This window comes from Pristis pectinata, chromosome 11 (assembly GCF_009764475.1).
Source record: "Pristis pectinata isolate sPriPec2 chromosome 11, sPriPec2.1.pri, whole genome shotgun sequence".
Taxonomy (NCBI): Eukaryota; Metazoa; Chordata; class Chondrichthyes; order Rhinopristiformes; family Pristidae; genus Pristis; species Pristis pectinata.
This window is the reverse complement of record NC_067415.1, coordinates 12,657,839-12,677,781: the sequence shown is the minus strand read 5'-3', so window position 1 is coordinate 12,677,781 and position 19,943 is coordinate 12,657,839. Positions and strand designations below refer to the sequence as shown.

The following is a 19,943-nucleotide window of genomic DNA, read 5'->3' as shown; positions in this document are numbered from 1 at the left end:
TATCATAAGTAAACCATATACATACGATAAAAAACTATATCTTAAAATATTTATCTTGACCAATCACAGTCCATATGTACAAAATTGTTTTTATTAGGCTAGAAAGTTTGCTTCAAAGTAATTAGAACTAGCTAAGTTACTAAAATCATGCAATAAAATCTTTCAGGGTAGTTTTAAGCTTTAAACTCAAAAAAAACTGCAGATGCAGGAAATCTGAAACAAAAACAAAAACTGCTGGCAAGCTCAACAGGTCAGACAGCATCTATGGAAAGAGAAACAGAGGCAATGTTTTTGGTTGAAGACCCTTTGTTAGACGGGCTACACTTTCTAGTGAGACAAGTTTCTAGGTTTCGATCAATTAAACTGATTACATTGGAGAAGTTCAGACAACTTCCAGATTTTTGTGTTAAGCTCAGCAGCTGCAAAAATCCCACACGTGCGGACAGTTTCACATTTATTACCACAGAATCAGGTTCATTGTTTTGAACACCCAAAGCTAAATCCCATGCTGCTGCTTTTACATGGCATGATTGTTAACATATTGCATATAGGCTCTTTGCGGTAATGGTTCCACTTCATTGTGCTGAGTATGCAGTTCTCTTCAAGTCTAACCACCACTGGAAAAGGTTTGCATCAGCTGAGCAGCTGACAAATACACCCGCCTAAATGTGGCCAGGGGCTTTTGCAGTGTGATCTGGCTGCTGTGTCTCCTACATTAAAACAGTTATTAGTTCCCAAAAGTACTTCAAGTTACAAAAAAAGGGGCGGTTATTTAAAACTAAGGTGCTTAGAAATTTCTTTTTGCAGAGGGTCGTTAATCTCTGCAATTCTTTACCCCAGAGGATTAAAGCTAGATCATTAGAAGTACAAGGTGGAGGTAGATACATTTTTGAAAGATCAAGGGATTGAGGGCTGTAGGGAACTGACACAGAAGAGATGAGATCTAGGACAGATCAGCTGTGATCCTATTGAGTGGTAGGCCAGGTTTGAGGGGCCAAATTTAAAAAAAAATAGAGGTTGGGACTTGATGCCATAGAAGGCTTCAAAACAGACTTTCAACCAGTCTTTACAGAATCTAGAAGTGGTTGTTGCTGCATCAGGAATCCAGGCTGAAATCTTACCAGCCATTTCTCCCAACTTCTTTCCAAGGGTTGTTGAGTTGGCGACTGTCCAGTGGCCTTGCCTTTGGGAGCATGGGATGGCACTAAAGCATCTGTACATCAATGAAGGGGAGGGCAGGAGAGGGGGGGATTACTGTTCTTCCACATAGAGCGCATATTCTAAGCAGCTGCTTCAGAGAATCAAGCATCTTTGACCCAGATGACTGAGCTATCACTCTTTGAGGCACATAATAACTGGATTGCACCTGTTTTTCATCAACTATGCACTTGCAATATTACATAGATGACAACATTCATTACCATGCATGAGAAAGAACTGATGCTTTCTCGAATCGTAACACAAGTTTATACCCCAGGTGTGACACGGTGAGTAATGGTTTATTTGCAAAGATTTATTAATATCACGGGGCTACTTTGGTGCATATGATACAGTTCCGCCCCCAGTGCCCCAACCATAATGTGTCGTCTCTATTTATACCACCTCAGATATCCTTCCTTAACCCTTTCTGCCATTTGAGGTCAGGAAAACCAGGTGTTGAGGGCATTTTGTTTTTTTTCTTTGTCAGTACTCAATGGGTTTGTATTTCTTTTTTTGCCAGTTGTGTTTACTTCTAAGGCACGCAATGCGAGTGATGAATGCCTCGCACAAAGCAGTGCATGAGCCAGGCATCTGTTTCTTGCATTAGCTTAAAAAATGAATCCTCTCAACAGTGATACATTTCCATCGTCATCAGCAACTCCCTCCATCCCTTCACTACAGTTCCTAATATAGAGCAGCTTTAAGCTAATTGGCAAAAGAACCGAAGGCAACACCAGGAAGAGCATTTGTACGCGGCAAGTTATTATTCATATTCAGATTAGTTTATTGTTATATACACCAGGGTGCAATGAAATTCTGTGTTCACATGAAGTTCACAGGGTAAACAGGAAACATGGTAATAATAAATTCAATAAATACAATGACAAGTGCAAAACAACAGAATGGTGCAAAGTATAGTAATGCAATCTGAAGTAGTACAAAAAGAAATGCTAAAGTGACAATAATGGAAGAGGTAGAATTAAGAGTCCGAGAATGTGGCAGCACCACCAGGAAAGGGATGTGAAAGAGGTGACTGGTTCAGAAGTCTGATAGTAGTGGGGAAGAAGCTGTCTGGTCGTCCAGGCTTTCAAGCTCCTGTATCATTATGAATGCATCAGATATTCAAAAGCAATGGGCCAGACTGTGCTAATGACTAGGCAGCTATTGTCTATGGTTTAAATAGGCTGTATAAAGTGCAAAAGGCCTTTATCAGTACTAGCTTTCAGAAGGTCATCAGGTTCCACAGCCTAAGAATGAGTTGCCACTCGTGGATGGCCATGGCAGCAAGACCTCGAGCACATTGGGAGCCCTGTGGCCACAAAAAGTTGGACCACAGTGAACATGAGCTGAGAATCTGTAGTTCATTGGCCACTGTAAATTACTCCTAGTGTAGCTGAGTGGGAGAAGAAGCAGGGGCAAATTAATGGGCATGTGAGAGGCAATAGATTACAGGGAAATAAGTGGGGCAGAGGGATTGATGGGATTGCTCTGAGAGCCAGCATAGACTTGATGGGCTGAATGTCCTCCTTTTATGTTCTGTGAAAGTATGAAATTCGAAATATGATTGAGCCCATTCAAAATTAAAAACTATTGAAGACCTCTAAGCAGTTTTAAAACATCTTTAAAACCTAAGGACCTGAAAGATACTCAAAAACTTTACAAAATCTTAATAACTATCAAAGTGTCTTGCAGCCGCTGAATTGATGGGAAAGCACTCTGTGAAAAACAGAATACAACAAGCTGATGGAACAATATTTTACATTCTGTACAAGGATGAATTTCCAGGCAAAGATCTTTATTGGCCACTTCTCACGAACACTGTCAGAGTTAATTCACTCTAGCACAAGTGTTTTGTGAACATGAGGCCATGAGGGATTTAATTCGTTCAAGACCACAAATGCCAATTATTTTTTATTTTAGCTCTATTGCCTCTGCTCTTTCCACAAGACTGTCTTGGCTTGTTTCACACAATGTAGTCTTGAAAATAAGTCAAGAGAAGCTAATCTTAAACATCTTGTAGTTTCAGCAAACAGTTACACAGTGTCAGCTAAGTGGTACCCTAATGAATCAAAGGCAGAAGCAATCCAGGAATGAACTGATTTTAATTGCTTCATTGTTTCTATATTCAGTACAAAACCACAAGCTACCTACAAGTAAAAAGGAAATGAAAGCTTTAAACACACGATTAAACCAAATTCCAAGTTTTGGTAGTTTATGTGACTGGGTAAATAATGGAGACCTGGACTATTGATAGAGAGACGTGAGTATTAATCCCACCATTGACAAGGAGGACATTTAAATTCAGTTATTTAATTAAACTGGAGCCTAAAAGAAAAGCTAGTTTTAGCATAGTGACTACTGTTGTAAAAACCAACCTGGTTCATTAGTACCAGGAGATCAACCAGGATTCTCTAATCTGACCTATACATCAGACCCACAACAGTGTGGTTGGCTCTTAGTTCTGGTCCAACCACGTAGGCACTATGGCCAAGAAAGCGCATCAGCGCCTCTACTTCCTCAGGAGGCTAAGGAAATTCGGCAAATCCCTTTTGACCCTCACCAATTTTTATTGATGTACCATAGAAAGCATCCTATCTGGATAAATCACGGCTTGGTACGGCAACTGCTCTGCCTGAGACCGCAAAAAACTGCAGAGAGTTGTGGACACGGCTCAGTACATCATGGAAACCAGCCTCCCCTCCATGGACTCTGTCTACACTTCTCACTGCCTTGGTAAGGTAGCCATCATAATCAAAGACCCCTCCCACCCCAGACATTCTCTCTTCTCCCCTCTTCCATCAGGCAGAGGATACAAAAGCTGAAAGCACATACCACCAGGCTCAAGGACAGCTTCTATCCTGCTGTTATAAGACTATTGAAAGGACCTCTTGTATGATAAGATGGACTCTTTACCTCACAATCTACCTCATCATGACCTTGTACCTAATTGTCTGCCTGCACTGTACTTTCCCTGCAACTGTAACACTTTATTCTGCTTTCTGTGATTGCTTTTCCTTTGTATTACCTCAATGTACTGATATGATGAAATGATCTGTATGGATGGCATGCAAAACAAAGCTCTTCACTGTACCTTGGTACATGTGACAATAATAAGCTAATTATTAATTAGCTGCCTCTAAAATGAACTAGCAAGCTCTTCAGAGGCATTTAGTGATGGACAATAAAGTCTGGCCCAGCCAGCAAAGCCTGTATCCTGCAGTTGAATAAATATATTCTCTATATACATAAACATCCATATAATATATATGCCCTCTATGCACATATCCATAAACAGCTAATGTATTTAATGCCAGATACTTCAATTTCATTGTCATGAAAATACAATGAGACAAGGGTTTCCTTTTAAACACAGGAGTGGTCTTTCTCATTGAGGATAAGAAAAATAGCTGGTCTAAACACTCAGCCCACACCAGACACACTGATCTGTCTTTGAGTCTCCTTCGAACATTTTGTTGGCTCAGAAAAGAAACTTGATGTAACTGGAAGGAGGTAGTTGTGATCGGTCTGGTGAAATGTGAATTCCTGCTGCCATTTGGATCGCCTGAATAAAGTTGCTCAGGTTATGTGTCAAGAATGTAATCTGATTGGATGGGGTGTCAGTCAAATGATTGGGTGAAATCCACAAGCATGCTGAGTTTTTGGACAAGCTGACAATCATAAAGCATGATACCATAAATATGCTAAGGAAACTGCAGTGATTGATTTGAGTAACAGCTGTTAGTGTAGCAAACCTGATCTCCATATATCCATTCTTATAACAAGCAGTGGTGTAATGGTTGAGTTACTGGAATAGCAGCAAGAATTTTGGGCCACCACTTGAGAACCATGAGTTCAAATCACACCATGGTAGCTTCCACCATATCTGGCACTCCTTGTTTCCACGTTGGCCTCATCAGCCACCTCAGAACCTCACAGAACTAGAGACAAAGCAAGTCCTCTTCATTCCCAAGGGACTGCCTAAGGAGAAGAAAAAGAAGAGTGACCATAGTAAATAAATCCACAATCTAAAGAAAAAATCTATTCCTGGTAATGACAATCCATGAAACTATTGGATTGTTGGAAAAGAAACATCTGCTTCACTAATGCAAGGAAATCCGCTGGATTACCTAGAAACATAGAAACATAGGAAATAGCTTTTCATGCCTGCTTTACCATTCAACATGATCCTGGCTGGTCATTCACTTCAGTACTCCATACCCACTTGCCCCCAGCCCCTCAATCTCTTTTTCATTATGGAATATATCTACCTCCTTCTTGATTATATTTAATGAGCTGATCTCCATTTTCTTCTGTGGTAGAGTATTCCACAGGTTTACCAACCTCTACATGAAGAAATTTCTCCTGATCTTGGATGGCAAACCCCATATCCTACTCTGGCTAGTTCTGTTGGAATTTTACAGGTTTCAATGGAATCTGCCCCTAGAACACTTTACGCAAAAGATGCATTTCACTGTGTGTTTCGATGTACATGTGATTAATAAAGGTATCTTATCTTATCTCACTCATTCTTCTACGCTCCAATGAACATAGGCCTAACCTACCCAAGTTCTCCTCATATTTCAGTCCTGCCATTCCAGGAATTATTTTAGTACACTGTCTTTGCTTTTACTTCCTCAGATAAGGAGATCAAAACTTAAAATTCTAGTTGGGATCTCACCAAGACCCTGCAGCAAGGCATTATTACTCCTGTACTCAAATATATGTTCAATGAAGGCCAACATACCATTTGCCTTCCTAAATACTTGCTGCACCTGAATGCTTGCTTTCAGGGACTGATGGCTAACATGAGGGGGCATAATTTTAAGGTGATTGGAGGAAGGTATGGGGGGATGTCAGAGGTAAGTTTTTTTACACAGAGAGTGGTGGGTGTGTGGAATGCACTGCCAGCAGAGGTTGTGGGGGCAGATACATTAGGGACATTTAAGAGACTCTTAGAGAGCCACACGAATGATAGAAAAATGGAGAGCTATGTGGGAGGGAGGGGTTAGATAGATATTAATGCAGGATAAAATGTCGACACAACATCGTGGGCTGAAGGTCCTGTACTGTGCTGTAATGTTCTATGTTCTATGTTCTCTATGTACAAGAACACCCCAGATCTCGTTACATCTTCCCTTTTCCCAATCTTTCAGCATTCAGATAATAATCTATCTTTCTGTTTTTTGCCACCAAATTGAATAACTTCGTTAAATTGCATTTGTCATGCATTTGCCCTCTCACCCAAATGGTTTAAATCAATTGCATTCTGCATTCTCCTCACAGTTCACATACTTCCCCCCCCCCCCCAGCTTTGTGTCATCTGTATATGTAGAGAAATTGCATTTAGTTTCTTCATTTAAATCACTTATATACGTACAATGTGAATAGCTGGGGCCCAGGCATTAATCCTTGTAGCACCCAGAATAAAGACCTGTTTATTCCTACTCCCTGCTTCCTGTTTGTCAATCAATTCTCAGTCCATGCTGTTTTATTATCTCTAATTCCAGGTGTTTTAATTTTGCACACTAACCTCTTATGTGGAACTATAAAAAGCCTCTGGAAGTCCAAATATACCACATCCACTGGCTCTACCTTATCTATTCAACCAGTTACACACTCAAAAGCTCCAGAAGCTTTGTTGAGCATCATTTCCCTTCATAGCCCCCTGCTGACCTTGTTCTGTCCTGTTAAAGCTTTCCATCTGTTCTGGCATTGCACCTTTTATAACAGATTCTAGCATTTTTTCCCCCTTTACTGAATTCTTGTGACACAGACTCACCAATCGGGATGACTCTTGACTGATACCTCTGTTGAAGGGCAACTAGAGGTGTGCAATAAATGCAGTCTCTATTTACCATAAGGTAGACTAAATAGGGTATCTGGTATCAATGTGACCTTTAATTCTGGTTGAGGCATTGAGGTGTAGCACTGTAGCAGTGAGGTGGGCAAAGATACTTTTCGATCCGACTCAAAACTGCACTGCTTGGCCTTACTTCAATAACTTTAATGACACTGCTAGAACCACTTCCTTCTCATCACAGTCCCAAATATGAATTGTGAATTAGCAACTCAGGTGCCAGACCTGAAACATTAACTGCTTGTCTTTCCACAGATGTTGCCTGACCTGCTGAGTGTTTCCAGCATTTACTATTTTTATATGCAATTTAGCCAAGCTCTGTAACCTAACTAATTCATAACCTTGTCTCGAAGAAAGGGATTCAGGGTTGTTCCCCACTGATCCTTAAATCTCTTCATGGCTATTCCCAAGAAGCAGATCTTCTGCCAAGAGAGTGCATGGCCAAAATCACTGCAGGAGGAGAATGAGCCAAAGAATAGGTGAAAGGAACAGAATTTGTCTTGTATGGAAAGGGATCAAAATGTACAGGGAAAAAAAATTCCTTGAATTTCAAATAGCTTGCAATAATGTTGATCAAACAGATATTACATGTCTAAGCCTAACTTGAAATGGTGAAATTCAGGTTCTGAATTGAGTTACGAGTAGGATTTCTGAAGATCAGAGTAATCCAGATGATTTTCCTGTTTGGGAATGTTGCATGTTCCTGCTACATTTTCATACACACTGATTAATATTGGGAGTTTTGAACAAAGCAACAAACATTTATATAACATTGAAGAAGGGTTTTGACCCAAAACGTTGGCTGTCCATTTCCCTCCATTGATGCTGCCTGACCTACTAAAAAGTTCCTCCAACATCTTGTGTATTGCTCCAGATTTCCAGCATCTGCAGTCTGTTGTGTCTCAAACATTTCTGTAACTTTGATATAGTAGAATAAGCTGAAGTGCTTCTCAAGAGTTGTAATGAATAAGGTCTGGCCAAGCCACAAACGAAGATTCTAGTATTGGTATCCTGGTCAAAGGGCAGCACAGTGAAGCACCTAGTAGAGCTGCTGCCTCACAACTCCAGTGTCCTGGGTTCAATCCTGACATCGGGTGCTGTCTGTGCGGAGTGCACACTTTCTTCTTGTGACCACGTGGGTTTCCTTTGTGTGCTCCAGTTTCTTCCTACATCCAAAGACGTGAGGGTACTGGCTACTGTAAATTGCCCTTAGTGTGTGGGTGAGACGTAGAATCTGGGGGAGCTGATGGGAATCAGGGGACAATAAAAATAGGGCCGATGTAAATAGCTGCTCGATGGTCAGTTTGGACTCTGTGGGCTAAAGCGCCTCTCTGTGACTCATAAAGGTAGGTTTTAATTTGCATCATAAAAGAAAAAGGATAGTGGGGAGAATAGAGTAAGTGGCAGAGGGAGGGGGCGGCATTGGTCATTGATTTAGGATGTATCAGGCTTTGTGTGATTAACAGCTAACATGATAAACATAATCACACTGACTGTCTCAACCTGAATGATCAGATGTCAGAAGCTAACTTCTTTTCATTTTGTTCTTTCATGCAACAGACACTGAAGGGCGTTGTTCCTCGTTATTTCAGCAGCATAGAAAAACTCCTTGTAACGTATGAGAAACCAGGCCAAGGATTGGTTGTGCCTTTGCTACATCCAGTTAAAACAAATAAAATCCAAAACCAAAATGAAGGTGAGATCTGTAAGTGTCTGTCTAAGATAATATGAGCCTTTTTATATAAAGCAGTGCTTTGTTTTGGTGAGCTAGTGACTCTGACCACCTTTGAGAACATCATTGAAAATATTTATGTGGTGCTGATGTACTTCTGAAATTTTTGACCATATTTCCATGGAGGACATCAATTAGTAATTACCCTAAAATATGCCTTTAAGATAAACCTTCCTTGAAATGAGTTTGAGTACCATAGCAAATAGAGGTAGAATGCTTCAATTTAATTTAAACAGTGAGATTGGGCAATGTAGATTCTTTGACATTTCAGTTACACTGTGATCCCACCACCAGCCACATCTTCCCCTCCCCATCTCTTCCTTCTTTCCGCAGGAACCACTCTCTCTGTGGCTCCCTGGTTCACTCATCCTTCCCCACCCATCCTTCCCGGGCACTTCTCCCTGCAACCGTAAGAGGTATAACACCTTCCCCTGCTCTTCCTCCCTCACCGCCATCCAAGGTCCTAAACAGCCCTTTCAGGTGATTCAGAAATTCATCCTTGTCTATTGCATTTGGTGCTCTTGCTGTGGCCTCTTCTACATCAGAGAGACCAAGTGCAGAGTAGGTGACCGCTTTGCCGAGCACCTGTGCTCGGTCCGCCAAGGCCGTCTGGAGCTCCTGGTTACAAGCCATTTTAATTCCCCTCCCCATTCCCATTCCGACCTGTCTGTCCTCAGCCTCCTGCACAGCCAGCGTAAGGCCAACCATAAACTAGAGGAACAGCACCTCATATTCTGCCTTGATAGTGCACAACCTAATGGCATGAATATTGAATTTCAGGTAACCTGCTTCCCCTCTGTCCATTTTCTCTCTCCTTCTGATCTACCCAGTTCCTCCTACACCCACCCCAGCCCCCATCACCCTGGTTCTTTCCCCTCCTCCGCCCCCTCCATCTGCCCGTCACCCACACACTCCTCCCTCAGGGTCCCCTTCCCCCCCACTGTTCCCATCTGCCCTCCCCACCTTCATAATTTGGTTCCATGCTCCACCTTCCTCTCCTATCAGATTCCATCATCCCTGTTACCCATTATCTTTCACGTGTCCATCAACCACAGTTCTCCTGCCACTCACCTATACTAGGGGAAATTTACATTTGCCAATTAACCTACCAGCTTGCCTTTGGGATGTGGGAGCAAACCGACGCAGCTGGGGGAAGCCCACTAGATCAGTGTGCAAACTTTACACAGGCAGCACCCAAGATCAGGATCGAATCTCAGTCGCTGGAGCTGCAGCATCACTTTCCACACCACTGTGCCGATGCAGAGAGAAGAGTTTAAATCTCACCCTGGTAGATGGGGAATTTAAATTCTGTTAATTAAATAAGTCTTGAATTGAAAATCTACTATCCGTAGTCACAAAATGACATGGGCATTGTAAAATTCCCATGGGTTCCCATTATTGTTCAGGATAAGGAGACATCCTGATCCATCCTTACCTGATCTGGCCCATATCCAACTCCAGGCTCACCAGCATAACTGACTCTTAATTGCCTTCTTGAAATAGTTTATATAAAAACCTCACTGAAATTGCGTTGCTTTCTGTGCTCTTTATTTATGGCATTATGGGAATACATACACATCGTCTTTGGGTAAAGCAATGTCCCTTTAAAACTGAGGTGAGGAGGAATTTCTTCAGCCAGAGAGTGGTGAATCTGTAGAATTCCTTGCCACAGAGAGTTGTGGAGGCCAAGTCCTTGGGTGTATTTAAGGCAGAGATTGATGGGTTTTTGATTGGAAGGGGGGTTAAGGGTTACGGGGAGAAGGCAGGAGAATGGGGTTGAAAAAAAATCAGCCATGATTGAATGGTGGAGCAGACTCGATAGGCTGAATGGCCTAATTCTGCTCCTATATCTTATCTTATAGTCTTATGTTTGTGATGTAATTGGCCCTGGATTCTCACCTGTACATAACCTCATTGCAAGAGTGAAAAAAAGATGTCCTGATGTAGGGCTTCCACCTGGAACTTCGACAATTCTGCTCCTATACCTTATGGTCTTATGGTTATGAACACCCAACTTATGGACACCCCTACATATGAACCAGCTCCCATAATATTAAATTCAAAAGTCCGATGTATGTACACACATTCCTTCCTACGATCGGCAGAGCTAGTTTCCTCTCTCTCTCTCTCCATTCAAGTAATTGTTCTTTTTGATCAACCTTGTGTACTTTTGATGCCAATCATTGCAATACTGTGGAGGTATGGTTACTGTACTGTGTATTTTCTAACTTACGGAGAAAATGGACATATGGACGTCTGTAAAAACAGAACCCATTCATTACTCACGGATGGCCAGTATAGTATTCAATGGAAGTATGATTCAAAACAAACTCTATATCATCTGTTGTTTTCTCAACAATGATGCATTACATATATAATTTGAAGGCAAACACATGGAACAGTTCTAAGTATGCAGTGTAGGTTGCAAAGGAAGTGGCTGTACAAGTGGGAAAGGTAACAATGTCTGTCAACTATTATCAAAGTAAGATACTCATATCTCTACTGCAAACAATTGATGTCATCAAACTATTCCTCTATCTATGGCTTTGTAACAGGTAGCTCATCACATCTTGCAAAGTTCACATTTAATCCATCCCTTTTGTGGTGCAGTTATTGTCGTTATCCAGACAACAGTCTTGTACACTGTAAAGTCCCATAAGTGCTATGAGATAATTGATAAAATGATCAATTTTTAGTGGTGTTGGTTCCAGTGAAAGCTTTGGCCAAGACCTCTGAACGTCTATAAATAGTTGTTACTAAAAAAAAATGAAAGGTAGCATCTTAGACAAGGTACCATCTCCTCTGTACTTGATTGAATATCAGATGAATTCCATGCATGCAGGTATGGAATATGGAAAGCCATGGCCAAGAAAGCTCACCAGCGCCTCTACTTCCTCAGGAGGCTAAAGAAATTTGGCATGTCCTCTTTGACCCTCACCAATTTTTATCGATGCACCATAGAAAGCATCCTATCCCGATGCATCACAGCTTGGTATGGCAACTGGTCTGCTTGAGACAGCAAGAAACTGCAGAGAGTTGTGGACACAGCTCAGCACATCACAGAAACCAGCCTATCTTCCATGGACTATGTCTACACTTCTCACTGCCTTAGTAAAGCAGCCAACATAATCAAAAACTTCACCCACCCCGGCATTCTCTCTTCTCCCCCTGCCCATCAGGCAGAAGATACCAAAGCCTGTAAGCACATGCCACCAGGCTCAAGGACAGCTTCGATCTGCTGTTATAAGACTATTGAACAGTCCCCTAGTATGATAAGATGGACTCTTGACCTCACGATCTCCCTCATTATGGCCTTGCACCTTATTGTCTGCCTGCTCTGCACTTTCTCTATTTTCCCTTGTACTACCTTGATGTACCGACGTAATGAATGATCTGTATGGATGGCATGCAAAACAAAGTTCTTCACTGTTCCGTGGTACATGTGACAATAATAAACCAATTTACCAATTTATAAGACATGTCAGAAGGGTGATGATTTCTCCTCACTTCCCTGGATGAGTAGTGCCCTAATAATACTCAACAAGCTCAACACCATCCAGGACAAAGCAGCCCAATTGATTGCCACCTCATCCACTATCCTGAATATTCACTCTTGCCATTGCTGTTGTGCTGTGTTGCAGTGTTCACCATCTACAGGGTGCACTGCAGCAAAGTACATTGACAGCACCTCTTGAACCTGCGAATTCTTCTACCAAGAAGGTAAAAGGCAGCGGATGCATGGGAACACTACGACGTGCAGATTTTCCACCAAATAACACACCACCCTCACTTGGAAATATATTGCCTGAATTCTGAATTTCCTACCCAATAGCATTGTGCGGCACCCCTTCATTGTGAGTACTGAGCCACTTTAGAAAGGTGGCTATCAACACCTTCACAAGCATCATAGATGGTAAACACAGGCCTCAAAGTTTCAGGAAATGGCAGGAACTCCTACACACCTAGCAAAGGCCATAAAACTCAAATTATGTTGGTGCATTGCCTCTGCCCCCCAATTTGCATCCAACAATTGGCCCATCACTGAGGGGTGCTTGGTTTCAGCAGCACCATTGCTCCTCTGGATGTTTGAGTACAAGTTCTCAATTCCTTGACCTTAGTTCACTCATCAGTTATATAATGGATATCAGCCTCCAGCTTGATACTTGGACCTGTCAAGACAGTTGGCAAAATGCCACCCTAACTTACTAGTTGCCTGAATTCAGTGAGTCACCTCAGGCTTTGTATTGTCAGCTGGTTAATCCAGGTATAAAGCTACTAGAAGTTGTGCCCATGGTAAGACTGATCTCACAAGCATAGTGAAACTACCTTCCACTTCTAACCACAAATCCACACGTAATTTGGTCCTGATCTCCTCCATGGACAATAAAAACCACTCTTACAATCCCAGGAATCCTAGGGCAAGGAAAAATGTTTTGGATGCACATAAGGTATATTGGTCAGATGAGGGATTGGTGTATCACATAACTTATAGGACTTCCTTTTCCAAAATTTATAGATAGCGAAAAGCCAAGCTTGTTTGAAATCATCCTTGATTTATCTCTTTGCCTCTTCTCCACTTTTTTTATATCCTAGTGGTGTTTGGTCTAATTGCTCTTGATTCTGAGGCTGTATATTGAAAGGAGATAAGAAGTTTACTCTGATCATTGATATTTTACACTTTGATGAACACAAGAATAAAACGTTCAAAAGGAAGCAAAAGCAAAATAATGGCCACAGAAGAAATCAAATGTCAGACTGTGTAATGACACATTGTATTTTCCTTTCATTTGATATGAGCCTTTAGGACATAAAGTGAGTCTGTAATGTTGTGATAGGGTAGTTGGAAGTCGCTCACTCTCTTTGCCGCATGCTCATTAATATAATTGTACAGTTTCTTTCTGTGACTTTTGACCATAGTAAAATCACAAAGGGATGCAGAAAAACCTCAATATTCACATGTACAAGTCACTGAATACAACTGACATGTAGAACAAGCTGTTTAAAAAGATCTGTATGTTATGATATTGGCTTGCAGGATTATTGTGTCAAAGAAGCATCCCAATCTTAGGTGTACCTCTCCCCACTTACTTGCTTAAACTGACTTATCCCATTAACGAATGATATTGGTTTGCAATCAACAGCAATGTCTTGAGGCCCTGCTTCATTCAAGCATCAGGCAACCAAGTCTCCTCCTTGAGTTCAATAAATAAATCCTAAGATTAATAAATAAAATGGTTGAGTACAAAAATGAAGGAAGTTATAATAACCATTGAAAGACCATTGATAAATTGGTAAGTTGGTTTATTATTGTCACATGTACCAAGGTACAATGAAAAACTTTGTTTTGCATGCCATCCATACAGATTGTTTCATTACATCAGTGCATTGAGGTAGTACAAGGTAAACACAGTAACAGAATGCAGAATAAAGTGTTACAGTTACAGAGAAAGGGCAGTGCAGGCAGATAATAAGGTGCAAGGCCATGAGGTAGATTGTGAGGTCAAGAGTCCATCTTATCGTACTAGGGGACCATTCAGTAGTGAGATAGAAGCTGTCCTTGAGGCTGGTGATATGTACTTTCTCACCTGGAATATTTGGCCACCTGTGTTTGTCTCCCCTATTCCAGTGGCTGCAGTTGCTGCTTGCAGACCTGTGAGTCTAAGGCTTGGCTGCTGCAGTGGAGCAGTGACTATGCTTCAGGTGGAGGATACTGAGGCTTCTCCCCACCCCCCCCCCAGACTGCCCTGATAGCCTTCTGACAACTCACTGCTGTCAAATGCCTTTAATCAATGACTATTAAACTCTATTCAAGAGGACTTAAATAATCAACAAAGCATTAACAAAAAATAAAAAAAGTATAACGAATGTCCTTAAGAACATATTTAAGTGTTGGAAATTAATTAAAAACAGTAAGATTAAGTAAATAAAGAAAAATTTGAAAAATAACACATTTGAGCCAGGTTTGGGGATCCATTCAAAAGGATGGAGCTGCACTAGATATTTGCATTTAATCCCTGATATAAAGCTGAGAGGCTGGATGCAAAGAACACCCTCAGCTCATGATATTTGTGTTCAACAGTGAAGTCAGCCTCAGTGCCTGATGCTTAGAGTCAACAGCCACTGCACACTTTCCTTCCAGTTCCAGATAAGCAGGCATGTTGCAATGCACTAACATGGACATTAGGGATGAACTGACCTATGTGCTGCAGAGGAGTTTAAAATGATCAGTAAGCTTGCAATAGAAATTTCATTTGAGCATTTCTAATATTGCTCAAGTTTTGTTTTGAATCTGTGAGGAGCTGTCCTGGAGATTTCTTGAATTGATGGTGATATGTTAAGATAACATTATTGCTGTCACATTTCTTTGTCTGTTGACTGTTAGTTATTGCTAAAGTCCACATCACTTTGTGGAAATTTTTGATAAGTGTAGTATTGTTGCAACCCATTTCCATTGAGTCCTTGCTGAATTTGAAAAGGACAACTCAAATCGAAAAACTCTTTTGAAATTACTCCTTAAATCTGTTTATTGCTTGGAGTGAAGAAAATATTTGGCAGCCTGTTGACTGTTTCTCTTTTTAGTGGGCCATCTCTTGTACACTCCTGCTGTTAAAAGGTGTAATGAATAAAGGGAGAAGGGTCATAGCTCACCTTGAATGGCAGAACAGGCTTGAAAGGCTGCTGTATATAGTTTACGTGAGTTCCTGTGTTTATATTTTCCAAATTTGACCCACTTATTTTGAACTGGAAGGAAGACATGCAGTGGCTGTTGACTGCTTAGCATCAGGCAGTAAGGTGCATGGTGAAGCCTTGAGTTTGAAGTCTTGCTAGGCTCTGCGGGGTGTGTCTGCAGTGGCGCCCACATGAAAAAGAAGAAAGACAAATGTTCTGACAGCTGTCAGTTTGGTGACAATAGCATGTGTCTGCGGTAACTAGTGTAAGACATGGTGGTGCAAGTGAAGGAGTGTTGGGTTAGCATTATTTACTGCAGTTGCTAATGAATTTGTTTAAGACTTTAGTGAGGCTTTATTCTAGGTCAGAAAAAGGATGATTGGGTAATTCCACCAATCAAGTGTGCCTGGAGACTGCTGTACTGTAAGTAACTGTGATCCATTTCCTACAGCTATATCCAAACGACCCAGGTTATCAGTTCTACAGTTCAGTGTGAAGCCCCCTCCTGTCCTAATTCTCTGACTGTATCTCCTCATCCTTTTGTTTCTTCTCCTTCATGTATTTAACTTCCTCTTAAACATATCAATGTTATTCACCTCTACTTTTTCTTGTGTTAGCAAGTTCTGCTTTCTCAATCTACATTATAAATGTAACACTGGTGCTGAAGGGAGAGAGAAAACAGGGAACTATAGACCAGTTAGCCTGACGTCAGGGGTAGCAAAATGCTGGAATCTATTATTAACCGGGCATTTTGAAAGTAGGATTGAGCAGAGTTAACGTGAATTTATAAAAGGAAAATCAGGTTTGAGAAATCCTTGGGAATTTTTTGAGGTTGTTACCAGCAGAATAGAAAAGGGCAAATCAGTTGGCATGGTGCATTTAGACTTTCAGAAGACCTTTGATTAGATGCCACACAAGAGGTTATTAAACAAAATTAGAGCACGCGTATTGGGGTGATATACAAACATGGACTGACCATTGGTTAATGGGCAGAAAACAGATAATTTTCAAGGATGTCATTAAACTGGAAAGGGTGCAAAAAAGATTTATGAGGATGTTAACGGGATTGGAGGGTTGGGGTATAAGGAGGGGCTGGATAGACTGGAACATTTTCCCGTGGAGCATAGGAGGCTGAGGGGTGATGTTATAGAGGTTTATAAAATCATGAGGGGCATAGATAAGGTGAATAGCCACAATCTTTTTCCCTTGGTAGATGAGTCCAAAACTAGAGGGCATAGGTTTAAGTAAGAGGGGAAAGATTTCAAAGGGACCTGAGGGGTAACTTTTTCACACAGAGGTTGGTATGTATATGGAAGATGTATATGCCAGAGGAAGTGGTAGAGGCGGATATAACAATGACATTTAAAACACATTTAGACAGGTAAATTGGATAGGAAAGGTTCAGAGGGATTTAGGCCAAACTCGGGAAAATGGGACTAGCTCAGTTAGGCAAATTGGTCGGCACGGACAAGTTGGGCTGAAGGGCCTGTTTCCATGCTGTACAGTTCTGTGATTCTATGACTCTCAGTTGGGAAGCTGTGACTAGTGGGGTGCACAGGCATCAGTACTAGCTGTTTACAATCTACATTAGTTGTTTGAGATAGAAATTGATAGACTTATACACATCAAGGGAATCAAGGGATATGTGGTTATTGCAGGAAGTGACATTACAGTAAAAGAGCAATCTACATTGACCCTGGGGCCAAATGGCCTACTTCTATTTATTTTTTATAATCTTACCAATCTCTGGGTAAAAAATCTTTTAATGAATTTATAACTTCCTTTATTAGTGATAGTGGGCACAGTTATGGAGTCTTGGTTTCATTCTTCCCTTCAAGTGGAAGCACCTTCCTTGCATGAAGCTTATTAAATCCATCAATAATCTTAAAGTAATCTTTTGTGTTGCTCTTCAGCCCAGAGAAAAGAGCTCAGTTTAATCAAACTTTCCCCTGTGCTGAAAGCTCTCTGTATGTGGTGTAATTATCCTTCAGTCACTGCAGTTAAGTTTAAGTTATAAACCGCAGCCCACCTCCAACTCATTGACCAACACTGCAGGCACCTACGTTGGCTACAAGTGGTATGGTATTATTAGTACAGTTTACAGACAGGTTTCAAGTTAGTGAGTAGAGTGGTTGGGGAAGCATTGTCATCTTGTGGCAAACTTGAGCGATCTTTGTATCCCTCCTCACACAGTGGAAACTGAAAGAGTGGGCAGTTTAAGTCTCTGGCACAAACCCATGCTGTTCTCTTTGCATCTAAGGATGCAGTAATATCATGGCCCATCCCAACAGGTTCCACCTGTCCATCACCCCCTCCTCATCTGGTTCCACCTATCACCTATCAGCCTCTATCCCACCCCCCCATGTACTGTTATAAACTGGCAATCTTTCCTCTTCCCTCTCAGTCCTGAAGCAGAGTCTCGACCTGAAACATTGACTTATACCTTTTACCTTCACAGATGCTGCTTGACCCACTGAGTTCTTCTAGTGTTCAGTTTATGTTCTAGATTCCAGCATCTGCAGTCTCTTATGTCATCTTTGTTTGCAGTAATATCATGGTTTTACATTGATATGAAGCAGCTCATAGTGCATATTAGTGGCAGCTCAATAGTGCATTCCGATGTCACATACCTACACAGACACTCCTGTCACAAACCAGCAACAAAAGAAACACACTGAGCATGATTCAGTGTTAAAAACTATTTTATTAATCACTACTTATGATAATACGTAAAATAAAAGTTAAAAAAAAAATGTTAGTATGTTAACCCCAAAACTAAACTTTTCGTGTGTGTGTGTGACAAAGTCCAAAACTCCCAGTTCCTGAATGGTTCTTAAAGTTCAGTTCCGCAAGCCATAAGGTGAAACATGAGCAAGGGCTTCTTCAACAACCACCGTTGTCTGAAGATAAGATGTAGATGTAGAAAAACATAGAGAGAGTACATATGAAATCCAAATGTTCCACGATGGAACCCAAACGACACTCCAGTGTTTACTCGGTAGTGACTTCCTCACCCCGAAAAGCATCCGAACCGTGGTCGTCCACACACAAATACCTGTTTCCTTCTACAGGTCAGCAACAAAGTGAACTCCACCGGATTACTTCCAACTTCCATACATGGATTTCAGTGGCAAACACAGTTATTGTTTCTCATCCATCGATAGAGAAAACAAGCAGGCTGGTGTCTCTCTCCCTTCTCTCTCTCTCTCTCCTTCTTCTTCTTACTTCTTCAACAACGTCATTACGTCCTTTATCTTCTATTGACGTAAGCACGCCCCACACACACATACACACACACTCTCTATCTTAAAGGGACTTTCACTGAGTCCGTAACACTCCAGCATGTTGGTGTGAGATTGCCACCAACTTACAATACCAATATATGACTTAATAGAGTTGTATAGCACAGAAATGGGCCCTTCAGCCCATCATGTCCATGCTGACCTTTTTTCTCCCATTTACACTAATTCCATTTGCCTGCATTAGGTCCATATCTGTCTATGCCTTGCCTATTTGTGTGCCTGTCTAAATGTCTCTGAAACATATTGGTATTGGTTTTATTATTGTCACATGTGCATGCCATCCAGACAAATCATTGCATAATAATAACATCAAGGTAGTAAAAAAGAGTGCAGAACATAGTGTTGCAGTTACAGAGGAAGTGGAGTACAGGTAGACAAACAAAGTGCAACGGCCACAGTGACATAGACTGGGAGATAAGGAGTTCAAGAGTTTATCCTTTAGCATATGAGAGGTCCCTTCAATGATTATTTGATTCTTCCACTCCCTCTGGTAGTGAGTTCCAGATATCAACCACTGTCAGTGTGAGAAACTTTCCTCCCAAATTCTGCAGGGGGGGATTTGGTCTTATGTGAAGCCTCATCTTAATAGTTCTTCATATCTCCTGAGAGTATTCAAATCATGGCATGGAATTCCTTTACTGTTATCAGAGAGCATTTTACTTGCTTAATTTCAGTACTGGGGAGTACTCCTTGAAGGTCTCAGGCATCGCATCAGATTGAGATCTGCTCACAAGAATGATCCCAGGAATGAAAGACTTAACCTATGAGGAACATTTGATATCTCTGGGCCTGTACTCGATGGAGTTCAAAAGGATAAGGACGATCTCATTGAAACCTACTGAATACTGAAAGGCCTGGATAGAGTGGACATGGAGAGGATGTTTCCACTAGTTGGGGAGTCTGGGATCCAAGGTCACAGCCTCAGAATAAAGGGATATCCCTTTAAAACTGAGATGAGGAGGAATTTCTGCAGCCAGAGGGTGGTGAATCTGTGGAATTCATTGCCACGGATGGCTGTGGAGGCCAAGTCCTTGGGTGTATTTAAGGCAGAGATTGATAGGTTCTTGATTGGTAAAGGGTTCAAGGGTTATGGGGAGAAGGCAGGAGAATGGGGTTGAGAAAAATATCAGCCATGATTGAATGGTGGAGCAGACTCGATGGGTTGAATGGCCTAATTTCGCTC

The 19,943-nt window shown here is 41.4% G+C and overlaps 1 protein-coding gene across 2 annotated transcripts in view; it reads left to right on the top strand.

The window, feature by feature from the left end:
- The window catches only part of LOC127576153 (SH2 domain-containing protein 1A-like), a 54,440-nt gene that overhangs the window by 19,806 nt on the left and 14,691 nt on the right, over window positions 1-19,943 (top strand). Inside the window, exon 3 of one of the 2 annotated variants that reach the window (XM_052026542.1) lies at window positions 8,618-8,753. In XM_052026542.1, coding sequence (XP_051882502.1) covers window positions 8,618-8,753 — 136 coding nt within the window. Of the gene's footprint in view, window positions 1-8,617; window positions 8,763-19,943 lie in introns of both variants that reach the window. The other variant, XM_052026541.1, reaches the window with a different exon arrangement.